General features: G+C 40.2%; 1 protein-coding gene across 1 annotated transcript; it reads left to right on the top strand.

The window, feature by feature from the left end:
* Positions 1-589: 589 nt before the first annotated feature.
* Positions 590-6,131, top strand: LOC146390190 (butyrophilin subfamily 2 member A2-like). Its single transcript, XM_084923221.1, has 6 exons — positions 590-711; positions 1,629-1,725; positions 2,562-2,897; positions 3,936-4,217; positions 4,298-4,388; positions 4,701-6,131. Exons 2-6 carry the CDS (start codon positions 1,638-1,640, stop codon positions 4,750-4,752), a joined length of 849 nt encoding a protein of 282 aa, XP_084779347.1. The 5' UTR covers positions 590-711; positions 1,629-1,637; the 3' UTR covers positions 4,753-6,131.
* The last annotated feature ends 5,156 nt before the right edge of the window (positions 6,132-11,287 follow it).

Below are 11,287 nucleotides of genomic sequence, written 5' to 3'. Positions count from 1 at the left end.
CGACGTGTCAACTTTCCAGCTCCATAGTTTGATTCGTGTAGTCTGCCATAGTATATAGTTGACTTATCTTTGTCGAAGCCCTGTGTATTACTTTAGTTATTATTAGGTCTGAGGTAGTTTCAGGCTGAATTACAGAGCAAGTAAAGCACGTCGTTTTTGCAAAACCTCAATGTAATTTTGCACTGATAACGAGCCTTTGTAGGGTGTTTCTGTTCTTATAGAGAGAGACTGTACGAGTCCAGTTTCACGTTTATGTACAAAAACGTGTTGATTTAACCCAAATAAAATATATTTTAAAAAGAACGTTATTAAATCTATTTCTTTTACAGCCTTCAAACAAATTTGTCAAAATATGAAAATGATCAAATCAAAGACCACTGTGTGTGTGTGTGTGTGTGTGTGTGTGTGAGAGAGAGAGAGAGAGAGAGAGAGAGAGAGAGCGAGAGCGTTATAGAGAAAAGTGACACCAGAAATGCCATATCAGTGAAAGTGCACGGTAACGCTGAGACACGAGGTTTTATATATATGTTGCTATATATTTACATGTGCATGGCATCTGCAAACAACGTTTAGCTTAAAAACACTGAGCTATATTATCGTCGTCACGATTTCCTCGTTTTAGACAGGAAGCTCACGCGGCTGATCGCACGTGACAGTGTAAACAAACAACGGAGCTCTTGCGCAGCAAGTAGACTTTTGTTCGTCTTTGAGGTAAGTCTTCCTCTTATTTTGATTATTCTCATCAGAACTGTTATAGAAGTAAAACAGCTTACAGTGTCGATGTAAAGGTTTTAACGTTTATGTGCAATTATATAAATATATCGTAACAAATAATACAAAGAAAAAACAAACAACAATACAGTGAAAGTGAAAGTGAATTATCCGTAACTTTCAGATAGGGTCCAACAACAAAAGAGGCATCAATGCCTTATAAAAGATGAATGCAAGTAAACAAGGACACAATAGCAGTAAGTCGCAATTCCCAAAAGGTCGATTCTGTTCATCCCGATGTAGCGTTTTCAGTGGGAGAAAAATTTCGTTACCCATCCAAGTACAGTCGATTTAAATGTTAAAGAGTTTTCTCAGCTGACGGAAGGGGAGCGTCATAACAGTTCCACAGCAGTTCAGGGGATTTTAAAACCGTCCAGAATCGTTTATATGTCTTTGTCGTTTTCTGGCTTTGAGATTAAAACAATAGAATAGAATAGGATAGAATAGAATAGAATAGAATAGCTTTTTTCGCATTATATGACATAATAAAATCACAGTTGCGTCTCTCTTGTGAGTCTAAATTTTGATTTAACTTTGATACTTAATGTCATTTAACACAAAAGCAAAACAAAGAAGCTCATGACTACAGCGACAAAACTAAGCCCGAAGTCAATGCAGAAACTTAACAATCGGTTTATATGAAAAGATCTGGAAGGGGGAGTTCATTGTTTTAAAAGCAAATATAAAAAACGAATTAAGCACGACCAGAAGAGGGAGAAAAAACAGTCAATGATGAAGAAAAGAGGACAAAACAAACAGAAAATGCTTTTTCTCTTGGAGCGAAATCGCATAATTAGCATTATTTATTTTGATTGTCTTTAATCTCGTTAATTTTACAACTTTTCTTTTTCTTTAAGATTTCCAAGATGCATCTGTGGAGATATAAGTTATCATTGAGAGGCTACAGAGCCATGATTTTACAGCACATGATTTTCTGCCTTCTGATACACAGAGGTGAGTTCATAGTTTTATCAGCATGGTGTCTTTGCACTTCACATTGCACACGCTGCCTCTTAACTACGTGCAAAACATTTGTGGTTGAGATCAGTAACTTCCTCCTCCAGAATCAAAGAGCCAACCCACAAAGCATTTCACAGTACAACCCCTATCAAGCATTTCTTTGTGTAGTCTTTTGTGTTTTGAATACTCTTTTCTACTGAACGCTCATTTGATGTCGCCATTGGATTATTAGACATTATTAGATATTTTTACTGCATAATTGCACTATATGTTTTGTTATGCAACCTTTTGTGTTTCTCCTCCTTAAACCAAAAAACAGAAGCAAAGGCTACATTTTTGGTTTTGGTTGCCTGAACAGGTCATGATTGTTGTCATATATTATATTATATTATATTATATTATATTGTAGTTTTTTTTTTATTATATCCTGGGGTCAGATGCCTTAAGTGGTATGGGTGTAAACAACTGTCATGTGGTTTGACTTCAGTTTACAGTACAGTTTGTACATTTTTTTCATTTTCTTCTCTGAGCTCAACGTCACCAAGGTTAAGTGCTTGGTAAGTTAAGATAAGATAAACCTTTATTAGTCCCACACGTGGGAAATATTTGGGTCATGTAAGAAAGTACAAGTTTAAGAGCAGTAAAAGTAAAAAAACCCACAATAGGTTAGATTATTATTATTATTAGTAGTAGAAGTAGTAGTATTTCCAGTTTGGTCTAATTTTATATAAACATCAACTTGTTTGTAAACTGTAAGAGGTTTGACAGTAACTGTGACTTACACTGTCAGGAATGCTCACTTTACTCCGCTGTTTCCATTTCCTCCTCAGGGCGGCCTCTCATTGTCGTTCCAGCAGTCGTGGCCACAGTTGGGGAAGAGGTTGTTTTGCCGTGCCACATTAAACCAGAAATGGATGCTAATGGGATGAGGCTGGAGTGGGCGAGACCTGACCTAACGCCCGGGTTTGTTTACGAGTGGGCAGACGAAAAAGAACACGTGGTGAACAAACAGCCGTCGTACAGAGGAAGGACATCAGTGGTTAAGGAAAAACTGGAACATGGAGACATTTCACTGAAAATCTCAAATGTGACCATCTCTGACGAGGGAATATACAGATGCCTTGTTCCACAAGTGGGACAAGAGGCCTTCATTAAACTCATTGTTGGTAAGTAAATGCACGTTATATTATTTTTTATGTCATTTCTTTATGTATTAATGTGTTTTAAAGTACTTTGAGTGCTCAATTTGAGTTGAAAAATCTTATGTAACTGAAAGAAAAGAATGGAGACACTGGCTTCTTGTTCTCATGGAAACATTACAAACTACTTCAGATCAAGTTATCCTTTAGTGTCATGGGACTGGATCCCTGCATGGACTAGAAGGATTTTTCAGCCTTTGAGGGAAGAAAGCTTGGGATCCTCTTGTTAATATGTATGGCATGACTCAGGATATGTCATTAACTTCGAGAGGTCTAATTCTCCACTGATGACCTCAACCAGATCTCAAACCCAAACCATAAGTTTTGTCAAAAAAGCAAAAATTAAAATAAGACTTTTTTTTCTGTGCTTTCTGTGCGGCTTAAGAGGTTAATTTATTTATTGCCCCCTTAATAAGTCAACAAATGAATACATTTATGTTCAGCATGCTGTTGCAGTGATACCTCACAGTAGTGTTTTGGGTATTAGCTCTGATGGGTTTGACTGGCGTTTTCAGTGTGGCGTTTACATGTTTTTCCCACAACTGTGTGGGTTCTCTCCCAGTACCCCCACCTCCTCCCACAGTCCAAAGATATGCAGTTAGTGGAGTCAGGTTAACTGGCAGTTCAAAATTGTCTGTAGGCGTGAATGCTTTTTGACTTTATGTGTTAACCTTTCCACAGATTAGCAAACTATCCAGGGTGTACCGTGTCAAAATGCAATAATATTTTCTTCAAAATGCAACACTATGATAGTAATTTGCTTTCATAATAACTAACTTGTATAATTAACTTAAGTGTATATGTGTCTCTTTGGTTATTTTAGCAAAGTTGTTCCATCGATTCATTTTCTTCTGCTTTTCCAGTTCACTTTTCTAAATTTCTAGTCTATACTAAGCTCCAGGTCACACTGATACCTTTTACAAACATAATCAACCAATAACCACAATGTTGGCGCTGTGAATTTAAAGTATTTCTCCTGGTCTTGGTTTTCTTTTCTTTTTTTAGGTGCTGTCTCCTTTCCTAAAGTCACTGTAATAAGTAAAACCAGCAGCAGGGTGGTGTTACAGTGTGAGTCTGCAGGCTGGTATCCAGAGCCTGAGCTGCTGTGGTTGGACGGTGAGGGAAACCTCCTCTCTGCTGGACCTACAGAGACCCTCAGAGGTCCTGATGACCTCTATACTGTCAGCAGCAGAGTGACTGTGGAGAAGAGACACAGCAACAACATCACCTGCAGAGTCCAACAGAGGAACACCAACCAGAGCAGAGAGACACACATACATGTTCCAGGTAGATTTCATGATGAAATGCTTCATATGCTATATGTGAAACTACTGTGGTTTTTAATAATGTTACATGATATCTTCCAGTCCCGTCCTGGTCTTTGAAATTGGTCTTGGTTCCAGGCTTACTCGCTGTGTTTCTGAGTGTTCTACTGACCATTCACAGATGGCGAGTAAGGTAAACAAGTCTCTCTTTTTTTCCATTTTAAAATAGTGTTTTTGTCATTACAAGAACATGAAATTTTCTCTACTGAGAACTGAGAAAACATGGCAAGCATGTCAACAATGTGCCATGACCCTAAACTTCTTTTTTCATTTATGAAGAATCAAAATAAAACCAATTCCAAATAGGGGGCAAATACTTTAAAAAGTGGGATAAACTAAGCCAATATTCAAACACAAGTGAATCCTCTTGTCTGTGAATTGTATACATTGTTCTATGTGACCACAAAGAACACAAAATGACAAGTTAACACTGTATTTTTACTAGGATTCTTGAACATGATGAAAAAGAGGTGATGCTCAAGAATCCAGATGTGTAAACACCACAAGGAACAGCTTTGATAGAAAACCACACAACTCCAGAGGGGCAAGAACTTCGGATCAAGTAAGATCAGGAAGTGGAGCTTCTGAAATATCTGGAGGAAGCAGGAGAGCAGCTGAAGAAGCTACACATTTCAATGACAGGAAAACAGGCTTTGAAAAAGAGTTTATGTGAATACAGTGACTGTCAGTATCCCTGAACAAAGCACCTGTGCTTAAACAGTCTTCAGCATGGCTTTAGTCTCTCTGTATGTATTTCTAAATGGCACTAACTCAACTCAGTTCATCTGTGCAAATTAGTTGTTACATTTCTTACTGTGTTAGATGACCTGTAGTATCTGAAGTTTCATGTGATGAGGTCATGTAATCACTTTTATTGCATTATAGAGAGTGGATATCGTCAATATTTTCATCTGAGACATGTAGTTCTGACCATGAGCACAAAAGGTCCCCTTACAATTCAAATCTTCTGTTTATGAGGGAAACCAGTCAGTCAGACAAAAGTTGGCTTATAGGGAGAGAAGCCAAGAAAAGACAGAAGATGAACTGAAAAGTCAAACTGAGGCTTAAAAACAAAGATAAATAAGTATTATTTTGAACTGTGAACCATCCGAAGCTGCTTAGGAGTCCAAGAATAAAACATATTGTCTTGGAAACAAGGAGAATATGCTCCATTTCCCATTCCAGTGCATTATTGTTACTTTGTAACTACTTTTCTGGTTGTAGACACACCATTTCAGGAAAAACAGCTACTTTGGGTCTCACCCAAAGTCACAGACTGACAATCCTAGTGTAGCTAATTTTACTTTAAAATGGCCAATCAGGAGCGATGAGCCTCAGGATTGGACCATGTCCATGGCCATAATACAGAAAGTAAAATTAAAATCACTGTAGAAACCTGAAAAGACCCAAAATGTTTTAACTTCATCTAGGCAACCAAAGAAGGGCTTCTTACCTCTAACCTACAGTTGATGACTGTCACTTTCATCAGCTGTTAAATTTGCACTGAGTCTAATAATCTGTGATAGCTACAATGCTAAATCAGAAGCAGCACTTTTCTGTGAGGCACCATTCATAAAGGTCTTCTATTGGAAAGAGTTTTCATAATGAATTTAAGTGCCATGCATGGCAGAGTCGATCTGATTAATAAGAGCTAAACAACATAGTTTTAAGGTCTAAATAGGCTATATTTATATACAGTCCAAATCAAGAAAACTTTATTTGCAAATGAGGCAGCACATCTGTACAATATATAATCTGTAGATAAATAATAAGTTAACAGCTTTATTTATTTTGGTTCTCTTTGTATTGACCTATTCTTAATTGTTGTGACAGTCTTCCTTTTTAACTGTATGCACCTCTGTTTCTCTCCTTTAATATCAAATTAATGTATTTCTATTGAAAAATAATACTTGTTAATACAATCTTTGTAAATAATACATTCTTTCTCATTTTTCTTAAATATAAGCCTATTTATTTACTGTGCATGTATCTTGTAACTCGAGCAGGTGCAGCTATGTTACAGCTGTGCTACTTAGTGGTGCAATGAGCAGCTCAGCTTCAACTGAAACTGCTCTCTTATTTTATTCTGAGAGAGGACGAGTTGCAACATGTTTCTTGTCATCTTGTTATTCCAGTTTCGTTTTTTCTTGGAATAAATACAGTTTGGTCTACCACATGCTAAGCCCTGCTTCACTAATGTCATTTTTCCTTTTTTTTAAATTTATGTCCTGTCTGGCAGTTTTTGCAATCAGAATTCTGATCTGAATGCTTGTGGGACCAAACACATTTTACTTTTTGAAGATCAGCTCTATACATTCTCTATAGGCTCCACTTGTGTTTCTTTTATCTGTTTATTTATTCATTTGTATTTGTTGTTTCCATTATAAAATTTTATGTGGTATGGAGTATTATAATATCTAATCAGGGACAGGAAGAAAAAAAAAAATCTAGGCCATCCACAGCCCCCAAAACTACTGAAAACCTGAGACCACACATATCTTCGACATCCTGCGAAGAAGGAGGGAGGCACCAGATGGGGCAGCCATCCAAGAGGACCAGAGGCAAGGGAGGGCTGTTGGAGGGGTGTTATTAGTATCATTATTATGGAGCCATTCATCCTGTTTTGTTTGTTCCATTATGTAACCTTTAGATCACAGCTTCCAGACTGTCAAACAGACTGTACTATGATGCAAAGTGTGGTGCTATGCTAACATTTGTATTTTTGCCTAGAACAGCCAGATTAGCAACTTTTATAAAATGTAAATACCTTTATTAAACGGTACTGGTATGTAAAGAGTGGGAAGCCTTTTTCTCTTTAATTTAACAAGCTAAGTGGCCTATTTCTTTGCTTCTTCATTTTTTTGTCTCATGACCCCAATGTTAACTCAATATTCTGTTTTGGGCTCTAGGTTTGGCTGTAACATTCATCCTTTTAGCAAGTTGGAAACAGCTGAGTCATATTTGTATTATTCTCGTCTTTCCTCAGGCCAGGAGGTAACGTCCTTCAATAGTATTACAGCATGATATAATAACTATAACTCTTTATTTTAGAAAATGTATACCCATTTAGGTAATCAGTTGGAGAACCAGCTTCAACAAAACAACGTTGGTGAAGTCTGGAGAGGCCTCAGAACCATCTCGGGCCACAAACAGCAGAACTCTCTGCCTGGGAGGGATGTGAGGTGGGCAAATGAACTGAATCATTTCTTCAACCGATTTGATTCAGCCATGAGGCAGTCTGCAACATCGGCTGCAGACTCACCCACCCCCACTGCTGCTGTGCCACCTCTGACACCTCAGACACTTCACACCTCCTCTATTCACCCTGCTCACTCCTCCCCACCCCCAACAACAGCATCCAATACACACTCAACACAAGGCTCCAGCCTGTCTCTCTCAACCACCCAGGTTAGGAGGGAACTGAGGAGGATTAATGGCAAGAAGGCAGTGGGCCCAGATGGCATCAGTTCAAGGGTCGTCAGGTCCTGCGCGGACCAACTGTGTGGGGTGATGGAGCACCTCTTCAACCTGAGCCTGAGGCTGGGAAGAGTCCCACAGCTCTGGAAAACCTCCTGTGTTGTACCAGTGCCAAAGACTTCACGCCCCAAGGACCTCAACAGCTACAGGCCGGTGGCTCTGACATCCCACCTGATGAAGACCCTGGAGCGGTTGGTCCTGGCTCAGCTTCGGCGCCTGGTGAGCTCATCACTGGACCCACTTCAGTTTGCCTACCAGCCTGGCATTGGAGCGGATGATGCCGTCATTCACCTCCTACATCGTTCCCTCGCTCACCTGGAGACCGCTGGAAGCACTGTGAGAATCATGTTCTTTGATTTCTCCAGTGCCTTCAACACTATTCTTCCCCCTGTTCTAAAGGACAAGCTGGAGAACTCTGGAGTGGACCATCACCTCACTACCTGGATTTTGGACTACCTCACCGACCGACCACAGTATGTGAGGACTCAGGGCTGTGTGTCGGACAGGGTCGTCTGCAGTACGGGGGCCCCACAGGGAACGGTTCTGGCTCCGTTCCTCTTCACCATCTACACTGCAGACTTCTCCCACAATTCCACCCAGTGCTTCCTGCAGAAGTTCTCTGATGACTCTGCCTCATCACTGATGGGGATGACAAGGAGTACAGAGGACTGACCCAAGACTTTGTGGACTGGTGCCAGCTGAACTAAGCATTCTCCACTGCAACCACTGAACATCCAAGGTATGGACATTGAGGCTGTGGACAGCTACAGGTACCTTGGTGTTCATCTGAACAACAGACTGGACTGGACTCATAACTCAGACGCCCTCTACAGGAAAGGGCAGAGCAGGCTGTACCTCTGCGGAGACTCAGGTCGTTTGGAGTGGAGGGCCCACTCCTGAAGACCTTCTATGACTCTGTGGTGGCTTCTGCTATCTTTTATGGTGTGGTCTGCTGGGGCGGCAGCATCTCTGCCGGGGACAGGAAGAGACTGAACAGGCTGATCCGAAGGGCCAGCTCTGTTCTAGGATGCCATCTGGACCCAGTGGAGGTGGTGAGTGACAGGAGAATGGTGGCTAAGCTGTCATCACTGTTGGACAACATCTCCCACCCCATGCAGCAGACTGTGACAGCACTGAGCAGCTCCTTCAGTGGGAGACTGCGGCACCCACGGTGTGGGACGGAGAGATTTCGCAGGTCTTTCCTCCCCACTGCTGTCAGACTCCACAATAAAGACTTTAACTGATCAAACACACACATCCACACATGTGCAATAACACTAAGTGCAATAATCTTTTCTGTCATCGTTGTATTTTTACTCAGTTGTATATAGCATTTGTATTCTATTTTTATCTTATTGTATATTTATTTTATTTTATTCTACTGTATATAGTATTTTATTTTATTCTATTCTGTACAGTTGTGTACTGTATTTATTCTTATTGTATCCTAATTTTTGCCTCATAACTTTTGCACTGTCCACTTCCTGCTGTGACAAAACAAATTTCCCACGTGTGGGACTAATAAAGGTTATCTTATCTTATCTTTTTCCTCCCACTGTCACAAACTGTTGCTTAAAGCAAAGAGGAGCAAAGAGGTGCCCTTTGCCAACCTGCCTAAGGACAACGTCTCCACAAATATTGACATTCACTGGTCAATTTATTAGTATTTGTGTAGTGACAGTGTCTGCTGATCCATATGAAAGAATGCAGCAACATTAACAGAATATTTACCCACCAAATTGCAGCAGATTTTTTAAAAAGAAATCTTGGCAGCTTTAAAATTTTGGTTTGGAAACAGACATTAATTCGTAGAAAAGTGTTACTAGAGCAGGGCGTGGGTCAGTAAGGGAAAACTAGGAATTCACAGGTCCAACTGGAACAAAGCAGGTACGTCTGCGAAGAGAAAAGAACAAAGCTAGAAAGGTGGCGAGGCGAAGGACACTGGGGGAACACCAACAGATATCAGGTTCCTGATGGAATTTTCCAGTCATACCTTTGGATCATGACACTTGGTCTGTGTTACAAAAAAAAACTCAACTTCCAGTTCCTGCTGCTGATACACATAGTGGTAATAGTATCATGCAGTAGGGCATGACACCACTACCACTATGCTTCACTGTGATGGTGGTAGCCAGCTGATGCACAGTCAGTGCCTTTTATCCTCTAGATATATTGACCAGCAAATTTTGTTTATCATGGTCTGGTCATGGTTTCTCTAACCCTAAAATATGTATGAAAAGCATTAAATAAATAAATAAATTAATTAATTAATTTCAAAGAGTCAAAGTATTTTGTATTCTGAATAATCAGTGTTTTGTTACATTCCCTACAATCTTGTATTTTTTGGCTAAGTCCACACACAAATCTTTTTTACACATACAAATCCTGATTTACAAGTACAAAATATTTATGACCACAATTTGAGCCCATACAAAACACAAACTTAACAATGTGGTGTATGCTGTACAGTGTAGCGAGGAATGCCCAGACTTCTACATCGGAGAGACCAAACAGCCACTTCACAAGCGCATGGCACAACATAGAAGAGCCACCTCCACAGGACAAGACTCAGCAGTCCATTTGCATCTAAAGGACAAAGGTCACTCTTTCGAGGATGCCAATGTTCACATTTTGGACAGAGAGGACAGATGGTTTGAAAGAGGAGTGAAAGAAGCAATCTATGTCTACTGTGAGCGACCATCTTTGAACAGAGGCGGTGGTTTACGACACCAACTGTCTGCCATCTATAATCCAGTTTTGAGTTCCCTTCCCAGACGCTTTAATGCCCACTCACATCCTGGGCCATCTGACCTCAGGAAATCACATGATAGGGTGGGGCCAGGTTTCACAATGAGCTCACCCGAAACCCTGGCTGATTGTGACCCACACCCGTTTTCACACCTTGGCTCATGTGATTAGGTAGAGGATCATCAGGGGGTCCTTTGTCCCTCTTTGGGGGGAAACTCCCACTAGGTTTAAATCTGGGACTCTCCACCATTTGACCTTAGAACTGAAGAAGCTTCTCGGATGAGAGGTGAAACGTCTTCAAGCAACCTAAAGAAGTCCAGACGCTTTTCTTTCCAAGCTCCTTTGACTACGATGACCTGGATGACTGTGTATGTGACAAGCAAGGCCACTAGAGGGAAGCAGAGTATCAGAATGATAACCAGTGATTTCCATTGGTCTTTTCTAAGAGTGTAACAACGATTAGTTTAATAAGAATTTTAAAAAGACAGATTTTAAATAGATATTTAACTAATCTTGCTTTCTTTTTTCTTGTTTTCCAGCAATTCACAGAATAAAAATATTTGTATAAGGCTTCCTCATTACTGTCAACCAATTGGCCTGGTTTGCTGGCTGCTTGGGGCAATCTGCTGTGGGAGCAATAGCGGTTGCTAACCTGTGGCCGTCCTGATTACACAGGCGCGGCTATAGCTACAGGTTCATTTGAAGTCTTTTAGATGCTGGTATGGTCCTTGTATATGCATCTAGTTATCTCAAATCTCTAAATGATTTCACACTGTTTGTTCTAAAATAAGATGAAGCGAGAATCCT

Source organism: Perissodus microlepis, chromosome 3 (assembly GCF_051167445.1).
Source record: "Perissodus microlepis isolate ML-2025 ecotype Zambia chromosome 3, ASM5116744v1, whole genome shotgun sequence".
Lineage (NCBI taxonomy): Eukaryota > Metazoa > Chordata > Actinopteri > Cichliformes > Cichlidae > Perissodus > Perissodus microlepis.
Note: the sequence above shows the minus strand (reverse complement) of the source record. Positions and strands in the feature narration are given on the sequence as shown.